This window comes from Natrix helvetica (genome assembly GCF_964273705.1).
Source record: "Natrix helvetica genome assembly, chromosome: 10".
Classification (NCBI taxonomy): Eukaryota; Metazoa; Chordata; class Lepidosauria; order Squamata; family Natricidae; genus Natrix; species Natrix helvetica.
In genome coordinates, this window is record NC_138561.1 from 17,029,388 (window position 1) to 17,050,560 (window position 21,173).

The following is a 21,173-nucleotide window of genomic DNA, read 5'->3' on the forward strand; positions in this document are numbered from 1 at the left end:
TTTCTGATTCCCAGTGAGCAGCTGTCATCCACTGCAGAAAAAAAAAAGAAACTATAGTGTGTAGAATGCATGGGCTACCAAGAGGATTTTATTTAGAGTAGGTGTGAGGATCTCGTCCTTTGAACCCCTCTGTTGTGTATCAAATCCAGGTTGGTGCTCCGCTGCAGCGCAGCATGCATTCAGAAATTTGCTGCCTCTTTAGCTCCCCATATTACAACTTTGATAGTCCATGGGAAACAGGTAAAGCATACCCAGGTTTGCAACGGTTCTGCTTGAGATGTGTGGCTGATTTGCATTTTGCTGGTATCTGTCCGTGGTGGGTTTTTTGCCAAAAGGGAGAGAGGGCGGGGGAAGAGAGCTTTGCACTTGATTTTGAGGAGTGTGTGCATCCCATTGTCATCAAATGCAAAATCAATTTGGCTGATGGATTTTTGTGCTAATTTAGCAGACTATCGCACACTCATTCATTAATTCTGATACGTGATTGTTCCACTTCTGATTCCTGCATTAGACAACGTCGAGCATCCAGTCCTTTGTTTTCTAGAGTAATAGCTGTATTAATAACCAATCACTTTGAAAAGCTTCGGCCCATTTTTAATCTTAGCATTTTATGTGCTCTCATCTTCATTAAGTGCATTTACACACACACACACACACACAAACACACATGGAGAATCCTTCGATTGCCATTTTTTTGCTGAGATTAAGTTATCTATGTTGGAAATCAAATTTTGGAGTGTCTTTAGAAGAGGCAGGGAAAACCAAGAATAATTTCTGAATTCCTTTTTTTTCTCCACATTAAACAGTAAAGCTCCTTTGATACACAAAAATAAATCGTCCTCTTCATTTAACGACCCCATAATCCCTTGCGGGGTGGAGTCAGGGCAACTGAATGGAGCTAGCAGAATGTTTAATGGCCGGATGCTCATCCTGTTGCCAGTACGGAGTTTTCTTCAGCAGATATATTCTCAGTGTGCTCAGGGAGAGAAATATCTGCCTCTATCTAGGATCGAACACAGTATGTGTGTTTGATACACAGAAATAAATGCTCTGGATAAATTTGCAAATATAAGTGGGGACAATATACATGTAGGACATTCTTTTTTTTTTTGCTCTTCTGTTCTGTTTTTTCCTTCTTCCCAAACTTTGCCTCCAGCTGCACCTCCAAAAAGATCTAACATAGAAGGAAAATGGGATCATGAAGACAGAAAGAAAAAAATAGTCCTGCCATTTTCTTAATTATGTTCTTCTTTATTTCACTCAAGCATTCTCTTCCTGATATCTAAGCTATGTAATTCAGCAACAGATGGATAGATGAATGAATGGGTAGATAGATAATCTCCTAGCAAAAACTCATTTTGTTCATTCTAAGGAGGAAAGATTAACCACCCTCATTTAATACAGCCGTGATATTTTAGGCATTTGCATTGATCAAATAATTGTCTAGCCACTTGAAATTTTCATCGTGTGTCGGCTGCCTCTCTCAACCTATCTTTTAATTCCTATTTATTGGAAAGTAAACTTGTATGTAATGATCTCATTGCCATCTGTAGCCATCATTTAATCTTTGGCGATCGGCTGAAAGAGGCTGTTGAAAATTATTGACTGCTTAGGAAGAGAGGGATACTCAGCGTTTTATTTTCAGGACTAGAATTTTGTCAACGGATGCTAAATAACTTCAGTGAAGTCTTTTCCCCTTTCCCATCCAACAGAAAACCACGCGATTTCTGCTGTCTCAGGGGCTTTCTTTAGAAAGTGGAAGCCTTTGATTTCCCCATTCATAAATGAAACAGTACAATTGGATGGGAAATCAGATTCTGACCATTCAAAAGATTTTTTTAATGCAGTTTGCCAGGGAAATCTAAAATAAATAAATAAAATAAAGGCTAAAGGTGTTTCTCTGAAAATAAGACCCTGACATATACATATATACACATACACATACACATATACACCCAAAAAAGGCACCAGGTCTTATTTTCAAGGGGGGGGGGTGTCGTCCACTGACTCATCTCACTTGTGTTCTGACCGAGGCTTCCCAAGAGCATGAAGCAAACTCCTTGTCCTGACAAAAAAACCTTTTATTAATTTACTGTGAATTCTGTTCATTCACATCCAGCAAAGTCTTTCGAGGGAGGATTTACAGTCACAGACCTTCTCTGGCTTGGGGAGCTGCCAGGCCGATATCTGCAAAACTTGGCAAGGAGTCTCGGAGAGTCACGAACCAATTAAGCGAACTAATTGTCTCCTGCAAACTCCACTCCCCTTTTGCTCCTCTTTTATTTCTTCTGGGAGGGGAGGGTTCTTAATTAGGGTTTATTTTGGGAGTAGGGCTTGTATTGGGCACACCTCTAAAAATCAAGCTAGGACTTACTTTCTGGGAAGGTCGTATTTTCAGGGAAACATGATATTTATATGATGCCAATTTTGCCTTGATAACAAGAAGGAACAGCATTTTTTTTTCTTTAGAATTTACGTAGTTTAATGAACGTCCCTCCAATACAAACTTTAGCATTCTTGCTTCCGGAATTGAATTGAATTGATTTAGCTGCTGCCCCACCATTCTATAAAGAGGCATCCTGGATCCAAATACCATAGACACACAAATATAAATGTTTAGTCATGGGCCAAGCAAGGCAAGAAACTCTCAGTCAAATTCTTGAATCCCATTAAACTAGCATTTAATTTCCAGCTGGATTGCTTTGTTTTCTACCCCCAGGTCTGTTGTGCGCTTCGCGGCAAGCCTTTTATGTAAGCTAGTGGACAGCCTTGCCCCATCTATTACTAATGTTTTAGTTCAGGGCAAGCAGGTAAGTCTGCATTTTTCCAGATTATATTCATCAGCTGAAATTTAATAAGTCAAATAAAATAGAAGGCCCAGCCCAGGGAATCGGTGCCCTGTTCAGCCTTGTTTATACAGTTTGCAAACGCTTTTAAAAGGTACAGACGCCGCTAAGTTTATCTACAAATGGGGGGGGCAATGGGGGGTTCCGGGCGGCGGGCATACCGATAGTAGCCAGGAGCAGCGGCCACGATACCGTTAACGGTGGCTCGTTTGGCTCACCCACCCGTCTGCATTTCATAGCTGTTTATAATGCGACCGGCCAATTGGGAACGCGCACACAGCGTGCGGTGTCTGCGCGACCATCGCCAAGCAGCTGGGTTGTCGCAGGGCGGTGGTGTGCCCATGCGTGCAAAGCTCGTGGGCCTGACAAGGACGCCCGGCCCTGTGTGTAGCATACCGGTTGATACGGGATCAGGAACCCACCACTGGGGAGGAGGGTAAATGGCAGTTGTTTTGGGCAGGGGTTGTCCCCTGAAATATGGTAACCCCTGAAGCACTTCTAACCAAATTTAGGCAGGGTGCGGCTTTGTAGACCCATGTTGCATTTGATTTTTTATATTTTTATAAAACTCTACGGCCATCTTCCATTATAGAGCTTACTGCAGTTTTATAGAGGATTTTTCCATTGCAAATCGTTTTTGATAGCCGATTCCGGCCTAGCATGATTTGGCATTTTCTGTTGTCCTTTGCTTTTGGCTGCCAGTGTCCTGTCCATCCGGTGTGTCTTCTGTTTGAATCAAAGAACCAGTAAGGATGTAATGCTGCCTGTCCCATCACAGTTGTTCAGGAAACAAATTCTTTCCCACGTTTGGTTCCCTCGAGGAGGCGAAGGCTTAACCGTGGTGAACAGCCATCATCAATGAACCCTATCTAAAACTAGGTTTAAAGGGACGCGGTGGCTCAGTGGCTAAGATGCTGAGCTTATCGATCAGAAAAGGTTGGTTGCTTGAATCCCTAGCACCGCATAACGGAGTGAGCTCCCGTTACTTGTCCCAGCTCCTGCCAACCTAGCGGTTCGAAAGCCTGTAAAAAATGCAAGTAGAAAAATAGGGACCACCTTTGGTGGGAAGATAAAAGTGTTCCGTGCGCCTTTGGCGTTGAGTTATGCCAGCCACATGACCACGGAGACGTCTTCGGACAGCGCTGGCTTTGAAATGGAGATGAGCCCCACCCCCTAAAGTCAGGAACGACTAGCACATATGTGCGCGTGGAACCTTTACCTTTTAAAACTAAATTGGTGATGGTCCTGATTACTTGCAACCCACTTGGTAGATATGGGACCTCCTGAAGTCTTTTCATCCTTCTGAGCGGGACAGATAGCATTATGATCGCGCTGATGTCAAAAGCATGCAAATAACTTACTAGGACATGTGATTCCTTGCTCGTAGTTGGAGCTAGAAAATGTGATTCCTTGCTCGTAGTTGGGACTGTGGTTGCCTTAAAATTTAGAGCGGAAAATAATATGATGTCAGGGGCCTAGTTAGTTAGTACTTGAATGTAGAAGCACTTGAATGTATTCCTGCATCCCCCAGCATGATCTAAATTGATATCCTACAAGTTTCTATTTTTCATCCCCTGCTCCTTCTTTTATAGATTGGAAAGGAACTGAGAACTAGTTGAAGTGAGCTCTGTGAGCTGCAGAGGACTATTGGGGAAAGACCATTGCCCACTTCAAAGAAGGAGCCAAGCTAATTTATATATTATTATGCCTGGCAAGTTTTAATCACGAGAAATAAACAGGATAGATCAACCTTTTTTCTGAACATAACGCATTCCCAAGTCATTACTGTGCCCTTAGGGAACAAAGTCATTTTTTTAAAAAAGATGCTGCTTTAGTAGAAAATTATCTGATAAACTGGCGCTGCCCGGGTATTTATTTATCCCAACCCTCCTTCCATAAACGTCACCACAATTTCTAATGTTGGATTTTTCCCCCTTACCAAAGGGAGCCTCCTTGTGGAGTACTGTGAAGCTGTTACCACGGCAACTCCACAGCACTGTACAGTAGAATCTATTTTACGGCAGTACAGTAGAAGTCAATTTAAGGCACAACAGGCTGTATCTTAACAGAACACGCACCCCAAGGGGTGTTAGAGGTGTTTTACTCCCAGAGTATTTGTTTCCAAAGAGTAAGTCATCTGTGTACCAGGTTTGGTTGAAATTGCTCGAGGCGTTACAGAGTTATGCTGGAACATACATACATACATACACACAGCCATTTATATAGATATAGATAATAGAGATGTGGAAATCTCCATTTTCCCCATCAGCGATGGTTTTAATTCCCTATTCTATTAATGCCCCTTTTATCCAACGCTGTTGGAAACCAGGAGATTTAAGTCAAGGAGATATAATGAATAAGGACTCCCTCACTGCTTCTCCAGTTCAGGTTATACCTCTAATTACTGCTAATATATTCCTTTAGGTGACACTTGGGGCATTTGGCCAAGAGGAAGAAATTATATCTAATCCCTTGTCTCCGAGCGCAATTAAAGACATCATCTACAACAAGTGCAATTTGCAGGACGAGAGGGAAGCTGTTCTTCAACAGGAACTTGTCATTCATATCGGCTGGATCATCTCCAACTCCCCTGAGCTATTTAACGGCATGCTGAAGATACGTGTGGGGTTAGTAAATCACTCTCTTAACCTGTTTTAGTGATGTCTGTGAATTCTTGGACCCATGTGGACAAATTGAGAGGCCAGGCCGGCGCATGTCTCCTGAAATGCCTCGAGAGAACTTCTAGAGCCTTTCCAGGTTTTACCACCAAGTATTAAATATTAATAGAAATAGTCGGAGAAAATTTACTATATGCTCCGGAGTCATGGTCTAGAGCTTAAGAAGCTGGGCTTGTCGGCTGGAAAAACAGGTTCAAGACCAAAAACTCGCGACGGCGCGAGTTCCCCTCCTTGCCCCAGCTCCTGTCCACCTAGCAGTTTGATAGCAGTAAGACTTATATACGGTTTTACAATGCTTTCTACCCCACTCTAAGCGGTTTACAGAGTCAGCCTATTGCCCCCAACAATTTTAGGTCCTCATTCTACCCACCTCGGAAGGATGGAAGGCTGAGTCAACCTTGAGCCTGGTGAGATATGAACTGCCAAATTGCAGGCAGCCGGTGGTCGGTACTGTCTCTGGTTGGCTGTGTGGTTGATTTGGATTCTGAAGGGTGTTGTGGCCTGCCAACAGAACTGGCAGCAGATTCGGACTGTGAGGAGGTTGGGGAGGAACATGGGCCAGTCCTGGAGTCTGGGGAAGGCTCTGATGAGGGCTCTGCATCGGAGGCAGAGAGGGGGACAGGGCCGTATGCCAGTTATCAGCTGCCTTCAGAGTCAGACATCAGTGAGGCAGAAGAACAGCTGGAGCCTGTTCCCAGTGTGCACATGCGCAGAGTTGCCAGACAAAGGGAACAGCTAAGGAACAGGGGTCGACTTGGGAGTAAGGCCACAGGTGGACGGTGAATGGCCCCTCCCAGAGGGAATAAAAGAGGAGCAAAAGAGGAGTGGGCTTTTGCAGGAAACAATTTGTTTGTTCTTTTGTTTGTTTCAGGAGTGTGAAGATCTGTCTGTGACTCTCAGAGACTCTGTGCCAAGTCTTTCCTTGCACAGCACTGTGTTTGGAAAATATTTACATGGCAGCTTTCCAAGCTAGATAAGGTCTGTGTTCACAATTCATTTAAGACAAGGCCTCTGCAGTGTGGGTGCTTCTCCTTTGATTCCAGTAGGAACCGGTCAGTTGTGTGATTTTTAGATTACAATTTTATAACTCCTTCAGCTTCTCATGAATTCAGGCTTGGTATATATATCTGACAGCAACACCTGGGCTACCATTTCAGCATGGAAGTCAGAGGTGCTAAGTAAGGTGTGAGCCCCTCACTTACAGCTTTACAAGTGGCCTTTAAACAAGGCTCTAAACAAACCTTTAAAATAAAGTTCATTTTTTAAAGCTTTACGATGCTATACTTTCTTCTTGATCGTTAATTTGCCTTCCCAGGCTAAATTTAAATCCGCTTCCAAGGGCCGCTTGCAAATTTTCCCCTTGAAATTCTTTAAACCTTAATACCGTACAATCAATTTATGCTTGCCTCCCTCTATAAATAATCCTACCCCCCCAAACACCATTTTCATTATTTGTTCTAGGTGAAAAATACTAACTTTTCCCACTTAAACTGGATATAAAGAACTGTGACTTTTACCTGCAGCGGTAAAATGGCATGTCAGGCATTCATATTCTTAATTTAAATCCATCTTTAAAATCTTTTTTTACAGGAACGTACTCCTTAAATCAAACCTTTCCCTTTTCCTTGGCTAAAAATAGTGTGCCTTGTCTGCAGGTAGACAGAAGTATTTTTGCTCGGTTAGAACTACCGTAGGTTTTTATTCGCTTTTAAAACTCATAGAGGACCAATGTACCACTATCCAATCTGAAGGGTCCTTGGTGCTCCCTGAGCTTGCTTGTTTTCTTGCAGATGTTTCACTACCTAAACTAGGTAAGATCAGCAGGACTAGCACTGGTGACGTTACCTAGTTAGGTAATGAAACGTCTGCAAGAAAACAAGCAAGCTCAGAGAGCACCAAGCACTCATATTCTCCTTTATTCTTCCTCTTTTAGCGACCCCATAATCCCTTGAGGAGTGATGTAGGGGCAACTGAATGGAGCCGAGTGTCTACTGGCCGGATGCTCTTCCTGTCACCAATGCGGAGTTTTTTTCAGCAGATATATTCTCATTGTGCCCAGAGAGAGAAATATCTACCTCGACCTAGGTTTGAACTCACAGCCTCCTGATTGTGAGGCAAGAGCTCCACCTCTAGGCCACCATACCACTCCATATTCTCCTTTATTGGCACTATTAAATCTTGCCCTGGAGTGGGGAGGGAATGGAGATTTTGCAGTATCCTTCCCCTGGAATGGGGTGGAAATGGAGATTTTGCAGTATGCTTGCCCTGGAGTGGGGTGGAAATGGAGATTTTACAGTATCCTTTCCCCAGGAGTGGGGAGGGAATGAAGATTTTGCAGTATTCTTGCCCTGGAGTGGGGAGGGAATGGAGATTTTGCAGTATCCTTCCGCTGGAATGGGGTGGAAATGGAGATTTTACAGTATCCTTTCCCCAGGAGTGGGGAGGGAATGGAGATTTTGCAGTATTCTTGCCCTGGAGTGGGGAGGGAATGGAGATTTTGCAGTATCCTTCCGCTGGAATGGGGTGGAAATGGAGATTTTACAGTATCCTTTCCCCAGGAGTGGGGAGGGAATGGAGATTTTGCAGTATTCTTGCCCTGGAGTGGGGAGGGAATGGAGATTTTGCAGTATCCTTCCGCTGGAATGGGGTGGAAATGGAGATTTTACAGTATCCTTTCCCCAGGAGTGGGGAGGGAATGGAGATTTTGCAGTATGCTTGCCCTGGAGTGGAAATGGAGATTTTACAGTATCCTTTCCTCAGGAGTGGGGAGGAATGGAGATTTTGCAGTATCCTTCCCCAGGAGTGGGGTGGAAATGGAGATTTGATAGTATTCTTGCCCTGGAGTGGGGAGGGAATGGAGATTTTACAGTATCCTTCCCCTGGAGAGGGGTGGAAATGGAGATTTTGCAGTATGCTTGCCCTGCCATGCCCACCAAGCCATGCCCACCAAGCTACACCACGCCCACAGAACCAGTAGTAAAAAAATTTGAATCCCACCATTGAATCACAGATAACTTCACTGTATACTTACAGATCTTCTCAGAGATGCCCACATGAACAGGTTGAAGGGGGTGGTGGGGGGAAGTGTGAGATTGGATAAATCAGATGACTGGTAATCAAATCCATGGAGTTTTTATGTCCTGATAAATAGGTTTCAAAATTCCTTTCCAACCCGAACAACAAATGGCAACTTAAAGAAGAGGAAATTTATTACCCAATAAGCTTTTATGGACTAGCGTCCATCAGGAGATGAAATATTAGCCTTCTCTCCTGTCATCACACCTTACGCTTTCTCCCCTGTGCCTATGCACACACACGCTTCAGCCATAATATTTTTTTCCCCTTGAAGTCATTATTTCTGCCACGATCAAATACGCTCCTTTCTCTGGAAATGCCTTCCTTGCGCGGGCCTTTCCCCGAAGACAGAAGGGGTTAGCTCTCTTTGAAAGAGCGTTTTACCTGTCTATTCAGAGAACTTTTTCCTCCTCCGCATGTCATTTAATTGCTGTTAAGAGATAAACCCCTTTTTCCTTTTTACAAGCTGCTTTAAAAGCTGCTGTTAGACATCAAATGCTTGCTTGGGTGTTAATGAGGAACGGATGGCACTGGGGGCATGGGAATTGCTCCGTTGACAGGCACAACATAGCTATGTGTCCCATTAAGGTAAAGGTTCCCCCGCATATGCATTCTAGTTGTTTCCGGCTCTAGGGGGCAGCCATTTTAAGGCACAACAGGCTGTATCTTAACAGAACACACACCCTGAGGGACGCTAGGGGTATCTTACCCCCACAGTATTTTTTTCCAGAGAGTAAGTCATCTGTGTACCAAGTTTGGTTGAAATTGCTCAAGGCATTTCAGAGTTATGCTGGAACATACATACATACATACATACAGCCATTTACGTATATATATGCTGATCTTGTTGTATTCGGATCTTTTCCCGTGTAAGATTGAAAGCCTTGGCAACATTTCGGCAAGGTTTTACTCACCATCTTCAGGCTGGTGTTTTCAACTTAAAGCGTGGTTGGAGCTGCCATATATATATATATATACAAGATGTTGTAAAGCATGCAAGGTGAAAATTGGGTTATATATATATATATATTCATTTTGACTGAAGAAGTGACTTTGCTCAGCAATGAAACGTCTCCGTTGAATAAATGTTGGTCCAGTTGGCCACGATTCAACCTTTTTTTTTTTTTAGATAGATCGACCAGGGGGATTTTTAGCCATCATTCTGCCTTATCCTGAGCATCCCTTCTCAATGGTGGGGCTCCGTCCCTCCCACACACTTGTTTCACCTTGCATGCTTTACAACATCTTCAATAGACAAAATTCCTGGGCAGTAGCTGGAAAACCAGCCAGCTGCCCCTAATTAAGATCAGGGACTGTCTCCAGGCAGATGCACCCTTAATTGCCTTTTAAGTTAATGCACATGATTGCAAATTAGTTTGGAGATCTTAAAGAGTCTCTGATACCATCCTTTTATTAAAATATACAGGCCTGAGATATGCCTGGATGAATGCACAGGAGGAGAGTCCTGTTAGATACGATGTGAAGGACTATTGCAAACTAGGGTTTGGTTTGCAGAAACCACTAATAAGAAGCACCAAGGCAAAGATATTAGAACAGTCTCCGGAGAAGTAGGGAATGTGTGTTTAATGTACAAAATTTTATTTGTGCTCCCAAATTGCATTTGGTGGTTTTAGGTTTTATGAGCTGGTCTTGAATGTTCATTCCTCTGTTTGAAGGATATCTTGTTGTATAATGTTGAGAGAGGTTTCTGCCCTTGTTACTAGTTGAAATAAGGTTTACTAGTCACCGTGACGAGTAACCACGAGTAAACCGCATTTTGCGTGAATTCATCTATCCTCCCTTTTAAATAATCCAGTATCTTGCAGCAGCAATGTCAAAACCTTGCATCTCCCTTTCTTTCCGTTTCTTGGGATGTTATCCATCAACATTGGGGTAGGAAGAAATGGGAGTATAACATTTTAATGTTTAAATATTTTAAATGATAAAACGGGTGCAGTCATTGGGATGGGTGGCAAAGAAATCTTCTTGAATAAATAAATAAAAAACAGACTAAATATAACAGAATAACAGAGTTTTGAAGGGACCTTGGAGGTCTTCTAATCAAACCCCCACCTTGGGGTGGAAACCATTCAGACAAATGGGTGTCCAATCTCTTATTTAAAACTTCCAGTGTTGGAGCATTCACCACTTCTGGAGGCAAGTCGTTCCACTGATTAATTGTGCTCACTGCCAGGAAATTCCTCCTGAGTTCTAAGTTGCTTCTCTCTTTGATTAAGTTAGATTTTTCTCTTTGTTCTAGGGCTAACTGCAAATGGTATTTTTGGATTGAAACTGTCTATGGGTTGTTTTGGAAGGAGGAGACGAGGAAAATCTCATTTGTATGCTGCCTTCCAGGCCGCATACATCCAGATCTGAAACTCCATAACTGCCAACTAGTATCCTACTTTCACCCTGCCAGTCAGTTTCGGACATGTGATGTCCTCAAGATTTCCTTAAGTGTCATTTTTCATTACCTCAGAAAAAGAAGCCTTTAGTAGCCGAGCTCTCTGCCAACCAGAATATTTGCATCTGCCCAAATCCTTCAAGCTGTCCCTTTCCACCTCGCCTCACTCCAAAGATGGGATCCTGTATTTTTGCATCAGCAAAACTCGTCATGGGTATGGAGGAGAATTTTAAAACACATAATGAAGGATTAGAGCTGTTTCTTTTGTCTCCTCGCTCTGTCTCTCTTTCTCTCTCTTTATAATCTCCCCTTAATTTCGACTGCAACCAGTTGGCCTCCGTCAGCAGGGAGACTGAAGGCTGGGATTGATGATGCCTCTTGCATAAATTCCCTTGATCGGGTGCTTTGAGAGATAGTCCGGCTGAAAGGGAGTCTTCCACAAATTGTAGCCATAGATACACATAGGCCTCTGTTCCACCACCACCACCCACGCTCCCTGGGTGTTTTTTTGTCTCAATTGTTGCGCTTCATGTATTCCTTCCGATTATTTTTAAAAGGGGAAATAAAAAGAGAGTTGGGGTGTTTTTTTTTGTGAGAGTTTGTTTTGTTTTTAGGTGTTTAATTTGTCCAGTTGTGAAGCTGCTGCCATAACCCCGTAGGCACTTTGTATAAAGTTATGGGGATTGTGTGTATATGTTTATTTCTCTTCTGTCACGTTCTCATCATAAGCTAAATAAATAGTCCATCCCCATTGAGTGTGAGAGAGAGAGAGGAAGAAAGAGAGAGAGAGAAGGAGATGGAGTGGGGATTAAGGAGAGAGAGAGAGAGAAAGAGAGAGGGAGTGAGAGAGAGGGGGAGAGGGGATTGAAGGAGAGAGAGAGAAATGGAGGGAAGGGAGAAGGAGAGAGAGAGAGAGAGGGAGAATGAATTGAAGGAGGGAGAGGGAGGGACAGAAGAGAGAAGGAGATGGAGAGGGGATTGATGGAGAGAGGGAGAAAAAGGGAGGGAGGGAGAAGGACAGAGAGAGAGAGAGAAGGAAATGGAGAGAGGATTGAAGGAGAAAAAGGGAGAGAGAAAAGGAGCGAAAAGGTCAGAGAGAAAAAGAATAAGAAGATGGGGAGGAGATTGAAGGAGAGAGAGAAAGGGAGGGAAGGAGGGAAAAGGACACAGAGAGAAAGAATAAGAATATGGAGGGGACTGAAGGAGAGGAAGAGAGAGAAAAGGACACAGAGAGAGAGATTGAAGGAGATGGGGAGGGATTGAAGGAGAGAGACAGAGAAAGGGAGGGAGAGAGAGACACACACACACAGAGGAAGATGGAGAGGGGATTGAAGTACTATATGCACTGTGGTAACCTTATTCTAGCTTGTCTATTTTGCGCGTGGCTGAAAACTTTTATAAACAGTTGATAATGAAGTCTTCCCCAGCTGGTTTCTCACCTGAAAGCGATCCCCAGGGAAATTAATATTATTTTAAAGCGTGGCGTTTAGAAGACAGATAGAAATTTACAAACAAACCCTTGGTGACTCAGGCTAAATAGACACCGGTTTCTGACAGGCAGCCTCAACTGTTAAACAAGATGAAGAACCTTTATAGAAAGAATCAGGGAAAAGGTTTGGGAATAACCTGGGAATTTCATATTGGGCATTAGGAGCAAATACGAAGGCTGAGCTGGGACTCAGAGGAGCCTTTCCCTCCCTGAATTCTGGATTTAGCTCTCGAGCCTCCTTTAGCCACTGTTTTATAACTCATCGGGGAGGTAGATCTAAGGATTCAAGTCGAGAATAAAATGGATCCTACAAGCTTGATGTCCGCTTAGCCTGAGTTTAAGACCACTTGTCTCAACCATGAGCTCTTTAGAGGATGGCAACCCCATAATTCCTACTCAAAATGGACACAACGAAGTTAAAATTAGATAGTACTGTATAAGACGATAGTATAAGATGCTCCGAAGTATAAGACGCACCTAGCTTTTGGGGAGGAAAACAAGGGGGGGGGGAATCTGCCTCTGCCTCCCAGCAATTTGCCTCCTTGCAACAAACAGACGATGTACACTGTTTGTAGTGTTACATTTCAGACTACACTTGTACAGATGCTGTTAAAATTGATGTGCTTTCTGGAAGTATAGTTCTTCTCTGCTATTTAAAAGAAGATACAATAGCACTGGGCCTCTTCAGATCAAGCATTTATTTTAAAACGCTTCTTCATTTTGTTAAATTGTCTAGAACAATAATAAAGCAGTCTTTCAAAAATAAGTCTAATAATTTGAACATTCTATAGGCATTTATAGTTATTATACTTACCTTCTTGCAGCAAACAGCAAACAGCCTGATTAGCAGAAGAAAAAAAAATCTGCCTCTGCCTCCCAGCAATTTGCCTTGTGGAGCAAACAGGAAGTTTCACTTTTAGTTTAATCGAGCCTCCCGATCATCAGCTGTTTCAGGCTGCAGGGATTGCTATAGCCTATTGCAGCCTCCGCAAGCCCCCTTTTCTCCGTTTGCTGCAAGGAAGTAAATTGCTGGGAGGCAGAGGCCAAAGGGTGGGGGACGGTGCATTGGTGGGGCTACATTCAGTGTATAAGATGCACCCAAATTTTCACCCTCCTTTAGGGGGGGAAAAGGTGTGCCTTAATATTCCAAAAAATACAGTAATTGCACTTGCCTGAAGGACGTTAAGGAATTAACCATGCACTGCAGTATACAGGTAGACAGATAGTCCTCAATGTACAACCGCAATTGACCCCAAAATTTATATGGTTAACCAAGACATTTTCGCTGGCAGAGGCACTGCGGGCCGGTCCTTTGCTGTTTCCAGGGCAGCCCTATGGGCCAGATCTAAGCACACACACACACACCCGCGGGCTGGATTTGGCCCGCGGGCCGGATCTGGCCCACAGGCCTTGAGTTTGGCACCCCTGATCTAAACTATTTCTTCCCAAGTGGTTCACTTGTTGCCTTGGCCCCAGCACGCCTAATGAAACATGTCACTTTAATTGTGCTTGTCGAGAAATAGGACTTACTGCATGTAAACAGAATTTCATTCATTCAGAAAGCAAAGCCAATTTTTGCTTTCTCTAAATAAATACATAACTAAATCAGTCAATCCGGGCTGATCCTCAAAAGCAGAGGGGATCAAACCTGATTAGTACTTAAGTGGAAGATTTCATCAGGGAAATCCCAGGATCTTGATTAGATTGGCTTTTTATTCCTAGCTTTTTTTTTTTTATAATAAGATGACATTCCTTGGGAAAAATTATTTGCTATCACCCTTTAAGCATATAGTATTACCTTTATCCACACATGACATCATTTAACACCTATTACATATGCCACTTCTGTTCTAAATAGTCCTTTTATGTCTGTAGAAGCATATTGGATTGGTCATAATTTGGTATTTTGGGGGGAAGGCTACAGCCCAAAATCATCTGAACCCCTGATGGCGCAGTGCAGTATTGCAGGTTAACTCTGCCCATCGGCTGGGGTTCAATTCTGATGGGGCTCAAGGTTGACTCAGCCTTCCATCCTTCCGGGGTTGGTAAAATGAGGACCCAAATTGTTGGGGGCAAGATGCTGATTCTGTAAACTGCCCAGAGAGTGATGTAAAGCACTGTGCAGAGGTGGGTTGCTCTCGGTTCGGTCCGGATCGGGCGAACCGGTAGTAGTGGCGGCGGGAGGCTCTGCCCACCTACGTGGACGCTTCTGTACATGCGCGGGAGTGTGCCCGAACCGGTAGTAAAAAAATTGGCAACCCACCACTGGCAATATGGAACCATATATAAGCCTAAATGTTATTGCTAAGGAACCATGGTGGCACAGTGAGAATGCAGTATCGCAAGCTAACTCTGCTCACTGCCAGCAGTTTGATCCTGACCATTTCAAGGTTGACTCAGTCTTCCCTCCTTCCGAGGTCGGTAAAATGAGGGCCTGGATTGTTGGGGGCAATAGGATGACTCTATAAACCGCTCAGAGAGGACTGTAAGAGGCGTATGTAAGCCTAAGGGCTATTGCTACTGCTATTAAGCAACTCAAGTTTTCAGTTCTATTGCATCTAAAAAGAAAAGATGATCAGATTTGAATGCCGAGGCCGTTCATGTTTTCATTCCTTTGCTTTTTGAGGGCAATTTCCCAGTTCCTAAATAATTCCCCGATGTTTTCATTTGTCAGATGGATTGTGCACGCTATGAAATACGAACTGAAGATCCGTGCGGGGGAGATGCCCCCCGTGGATTTATACCAGATGTCACCCAGCGAAGTGAAGCAGCTTCTGCTGGATATCCTTCATCCTCAGCAGCAAGGGAGGTAAGCCCCCCCATCTTATTTTCCAGCCTTACGTCTCGCAGCGGATTCCCCACTTGATGGATTGCACAAACCGCACTGGTTGGGTTGTTTTCCTTCTTGCGGGCTTGTTCTCTTTTCCTCCCAGCTTTTGAACCCATTGACTTTAAAGCTGAAAAAAAAAATTAAAGCAGAGGGAAGCACTAGATGAGCATTCTTTCCCGTTCCTCGTCCGTGCGAAGGTGGTTTGCTTTAGCATCAGCTTCGGTTAACTTCGGTTGGCAGTATTCGTCACCTGTATCAAGATTTGCTTGCCTACTTCGAAGCCTGGCAGAGAGCCAGCATAAGCCAAGACCAGATCTTTTGAAAATGCCGTTCTGCCAATGCAGGATTCATTTTCCGATTCTTGAGCTCTGTTATCGGTACATTTCTTCTATCCTCTCTTCCCAGTGGATGCCAACCACTGCTGACGCTGCTTCTGGAATCATTATTAGCTTATCTGTTCTATTCATATGCCGCTAAACAAATTCACTGGAAACTGAGAATAACACAGGTAGCCCCTGTTCTGATGTAGGCTTCCCAAAAACACGAAGCTGATTCCTTGTCCTGATAAAACCCCTTTTATTGAGGTTAAAGGGAATTCCACTCCAGCAAAGTCCTGGCAAACAGTCTTTCATGTAGTTTCACAACTACAGATCAGGCTTGGATAGCTGCCAGGTCGATATCTTCCAAATGCCCTTCTGTACAAGAAAATACTTGGCAAGGAGTCTCTGAGAGTCAGGAACAAATCTTCACCCTAATGAATTGAACTAATTGTCTCCTGCACTTAGCAACTGTGACCAATAACATGGGGCAAAACTGACTCAACAACCATCTCGCTTAGCAACAGAAATGTTGGCCTCCGTTACAGTCATAAGTCGAGGACTGCCCATATTCCTGTCTCTAGCTCCACCCAGCTCTAGTTCCACATTCACATCTCTTTTATACATTTCCTCCATCTGTGATTTGGCGCTGAGAATGAAAATGAGATCATCTTGGCTGTATGCTAAAATCAGAACGTGGATTTTATTGGACGATATTCTTGCCTCTCGTTTCTATTCCATTTGAAGATTTGTGAATTTAAACCCCGTACAGAAAAGTGAGGTCGAACTTTTGCAAAAGTAACTTCTATCAACTGGGATATTTTAAAGTTGCTAACATTTTTTTGGCATCTACTGGGAGGGGGGGTCTCGCTTTTTGTTCCTTCTTCAAACAACATCGTCTGTTATCAATTTAACACGGGTGTTTGCTAAAAAGCGATGCTTTTAAAATAACTGAACATTTGGCGTGCAAAATTCCCTGCCAAATACATTTATGTATATAAATGTGTGTCTAATATCGGCACCTGTTCCTCCCCCCCAACTCCCGACCCCCACATAAAGGGCATTGCTTAATTTTCTATTTGCTACCAGATTTTGCTATTATTGATAAAATTGGATGTGTGTGTGTTTCTGCTGAGAAGGGTGAGAAGATGGTAAATGTCACACTTCTTTTTTTTTCCCCAGTCACTTTCAGTCCCTTGCTACTTAGGAAGAGTGAATTTTTGAATAAAACAGTCTAAGCCCTTATTTATCCCAGAGCTGAGCTTTCTTTCTTCCAGCTTAGCACCCAATAATTCTGTTGCATGACTCAAAAACACACCCTGCATGCCAGCTAATCTTCTGCCCTAATTTCCTTTTAAATAAATAAATACACGTATAATCCTATTGGACCTGTTTTCATGATAGCTTTTTCCAGGGGTGGGATTCAGCCAGTTTGGACTGGTTCGGGTGAACTGGTAGCTCTAACGATCAACTGGGAGCAAACTAGTTTGCTCTGACGATCAGGTCCTTAATGACGCATTTGGATGATTTGAAACGATACATATATTTTCTGTCCTTTGCTCAAAAGTTCTGCCATTTTGTGCAAAAGAGATAAATCCCCTCCTTTTTATATTCTCTTAATTCATTGGGTTTCCTGGAGGAAAGATATATCTTTTTCCAAATTTGCTATTTTAAAAAGAGATTTCATCTTGTAGATGTTCGCTAAACAGAACTGATGACAGTAATTTCCTAAATAAATTATTCTCCTAACGCTGTAAGGGCAATGGGAACTAAGATTAAGTGCAGTTAAAAGCTGTGCTTTAATTTTCCTGGCTTGACAAGAGTGTGAAAATAGAAAAAGCTAAGATAACTTTCAACTATTCAAAGCTTTGAATTCATTCATCAGATTAACTTTCAGTTGTGACCCAAAGAGATCAGTTCTGTTCCACTGCCTTTGTTCTCTTAGGCAAAGCAGTTTAATGCATCAAAAATCTTTATATCCTTCAGTAAATATTATGTCGGCTAAAACTGAGCATTTTGTTTGGAAGGTTTTTTTTTTTTACACATATCTGCATCCTTAATAGCTCAGGATGATTACAAAAGTGTAAGTAAAAGAGCAGAAAGAGTTCAAACAAATCTTTAAATGTTATTAAAACAACACAATTTAAAAAGAATTGGAATGTCAAAACAGCTAAAACATAAACTGGACTTCTAAAAAATTTAAATAAGTGCAGGTAGTCCTCGACTTACAACAGTTCATTTAGTGACTGCTCGAAGTTACAATGACACTGAAAAAAATGACTTAAGCAACATTTTTCACCTGTTACAACTTTTGCAGCATCCCCATGTTCACATGATCAAAATGTACATGCTTGGCAACCATTTCATACTTATGACGGTTGTTATAACCTGGGGTCACGTGATCCTCCTTTGCAATCTTCTGACAAGCTATGTCAATGAGGAAACCAGATTCACTTAACAACCGAGTTACCTGCATGTCAACTGCAGCGACTTGCTTACCAATGGTGAACAAGAAAGGTCATGAAGTGGGCACAACCCACTTAACAAGAGAAAAGTTGGGCTCCATTGGGGTCGTAAGTCGAGGACCACCTGCATCTATATATATATAAAAGGCAAGTACCACTCACTCATCACAAAATCTCCAGAACTGCAAAGTCTACAAACTTGAAATTTGGCATGTATGTTCCTCTTGGCTTCTAGGGGCTCTCTAAGAAAGGATTGTTCGAAATGACCATTGGATCATTAGTATTTCTTATACAGTAATTAACAAGCTCTGATGCTAAGGAGTTCTACTCTCCCTCCCCACCTGAAAAGAACTCTGTTCCAACTGCCAGTTGCCTCACATTCCATTACCTCAATTCAAACTGGAAGACATTCCACTTCTTCACTCAGGAACAGTCCAGGGTCCCTTAGAGTACTAAAAGTTGGTACGTCACCAAAATGTCTACACTTCCACCTATGGAACTGCTTCCGGATTCAAGGTGGCAGGAGCGATATTCCCTTATGTGTTTCAATCACTGAGCCAACGGATTGTGAACTGAATTTCTCCTGCATAGCCCGATCACATATTTTCATCACGAAGCATGGGTATCCAGTTACTAGTATCAAGTATTTACCTGAATTGCAGCGCTCTGTATAATGTTTTGCATCCCAGAGATTCGTGTTCACTTTCTCACTCCCTTTTTTAAAAAAAGCCGAACATCCTGGCTTAATGACTTGTGCCTACATTATTTCAATTTTAAAACATCTGTTTTACTTCAATGTGTTTTTTTTTTCTTTTCCCTGCAGATGCTGGCTGAACAGGCGTCAGATTGACGGCTCCTTGAACCGGACACCGAGTGGATTCTATGACAGAGTCTGGCAAATTTTGGAGAGGACTCCCAATGGGTTAATAGTAGCTGGGAATTACTTGCCACAGGTAAAGCCACATCTGTGGGATTCAGACCACGTTTCCCTTTTCAGTATCTAGGAGTTGTAATTTCACTTTCTTGCTAATGGTGCTTGAGGGAGTTATTTTAAGGATAGGCTGGTTGGCCATCTGCCTCAGTGAGTAAGCTGAATTTGTAGCACGCAGTTGTAAGGGTTGTGTGCCAAGCCTAACCAGCAATAAAAGTCTTATTACCTTGGATGTTGCTTAGTGCCACTAATGAAATTCACTTTAGATTCTTCCTTTATTCTTGCAGCAACCGACTTTGTCTGACATGACAATGTATGAAATGAACTTTTCTCTTCTGGTTGAGGACATGTTGAGAAGTATAGATCAACCAGAGTACAGGCAAATCATTGTAGAGGTTGGTATCGTACGATGTTGAGCATTAATTAAACGCTTTATCTGCTCATTCCTTTAAAAAAGAAAAGAAAGAACATGTAACTACTTGAACATGTAAACACATTTCAAGCAAATGTAAATTTCTCAAATCTCTATAGGAGATTCAACCCTCTGTCCTACCAACATCTTTGCTAGGAAAAAATATTAGCAGATCTCCCAAAGCCAACATAACTACACAAAGTTAATCTCTCTGTCGTTGTTATGATTCTTAAGACTAAACTTTTCTTAAGAGAAAAAAGAAGGCGTGAACATGGAAAGAGAGAACTGACTAGCTTAGCTCTGTTGCCATATTATTTCAAACAGTGGGATTCAATCGATGTAACAACCGGTTCGCTGAGCTTGTGCTTCACCTGAACCGGTTCGAACCAGCTGAATCCCACCCATGATTTCAAACCAGTACTAGTTCTATCATTATCTGTGCCTGTGTTTATTTCCATTTCAACTGGAGCTTACAGACATGACATGAATCAGAGGTTACGCAAAATCAATAGAACCACAGCATGTTTTTAGTTCTATCCCTGGTATCATATATTTATAATTGTCCTACCCGCAATGTACCAGTGTCAGAAGAGGAATCCATCTGCATGAATCATTGTAAGTAAGAGATTCACATAGATGAGATTCCTGAACAGAACCTTGGAACAGGCATTCATGTGAAGGAATTTTTCATAAGCCCACTCTTAGTCCAAAGACTGGTTGAATCTGGCATATGGCAGACAGACAACTAAAGCCCCCCCCCCCTTGTTTTGCACTGTGCGTTAGCCCCATTGCAATCTTCTAACATGGGCACTCTCATTTTTGAGAAATTGTATTTATTGCACCCAGCCCTTGGATTTAAAACGTTTACCATCTGAATGGACCAGCAAAACATAACAGCTAGTAGTAGTATACCTTTTCTCAGTTTGCTGTGTGTCTGAATTTTTTCTTCTCTCTCTTCCCTCCATACATCCTCGCCATCCAATTCCAGTTGTTGATGGTTGTTTCTGTGATTCTGGAAAGGAACCCTGAATTAGAGTTTCAGGACAAAGTGGACTTGGACAAACTGATGAAAGAATCGTTTAATCAGTTCCAGAAAGATCAGAATCAATTCAAAGGCATTGAAAAACAAGTCAGTATCCTCCTTATCCCCAAATTTGTGCTTTGCATGGTCTCTCACTGTCTCGCTTTGTCTTTCTGGTTGATGCAAATGAAAATGTTGCTTTGATTTTTTTTTTTAAAAAATCAGTATTGTGAAGCCTTCCATGTTTTTTCTAGTGAACAGAAAACATTAGCTAGAATTCTAAACAACATCACTTATTTACCTGGTTGCTCATGGGAATTTGGTTTCTTGCAGTACAAGGAGCTCAATGTTTTGACCTAAGCTTCACAAAATCATGAAGCAGACAAAAAACCCTTTTATTAAGCAAATGTGAATTCCTCTCACTCACATCCAGCAAAGTCCTGGCAAACAGTCTTTCAAGGATGAATTTATAACCACAGACCTTATCAGGCTTGGAGATCTGCCAGGTCGATATCTTCCAAATGCCCTTCTGTACAAGAAAATATTTGGCAAGGAGTCTCTGAGAGTCAGGAACAAATCTTCACCCTAACGAATTGAACTAATTGTCTCCTGCAAACTCCCCTCCCCTTTAGCTCCTCTTTATTCCCTCTGGGAGGGGCCATTCATCGTCCACCTGTGCCTTTACTCCCAAGTTTATTCTTCTTC

The 21,173-nt window shown here is 42.5% G+C and overlaps 1 protein-coding gene across 4 annotated transcripts in view; it reads left to right on the forward strand.

Moving 5' to 3' along the window:
- Positions 1–21,173, forward strand: part of PHKB (phosphorylase kinase regulatory subunit beta) — a 93,218-nt gene that overhangs the window by 69,178 nt on the left and 2,867 nt on the right. For 2 of the 4 annotated variants that reach the window (XM_081963208.1, XM_081963210.1), the window contains 6 exons: positions 2,720–2,810; positions 5,271–5,473; positions 15,167–15,301; positions 18,928–19,057; positions 19,323–19,430; positions 20,436–20,576. In XM_081963208.1, coding sequence (XP_081819334.1) covers positions 2,720–2,810; positions 5,271–5,473; positions 15,167–15,301; positions 18,928–19,057; positions 19,323–19,430; positions 20,436–20,576 — 808 coding nt within the window. Of the gene's footprint in view, positions 1–149; positions 241–2,719; positions 2,811–5,270; positions 5,474–10,859; positions 11,597–15,166; positions 15,302–18,927; positions 19,058–19,322; positions 19,431–20,435; positions 20,577–21,173 lie in introns of those variants that run through there. The other 2 variants (XM_081963209.1, XM_081963211.1) reach the window with 2 other exon arrangements.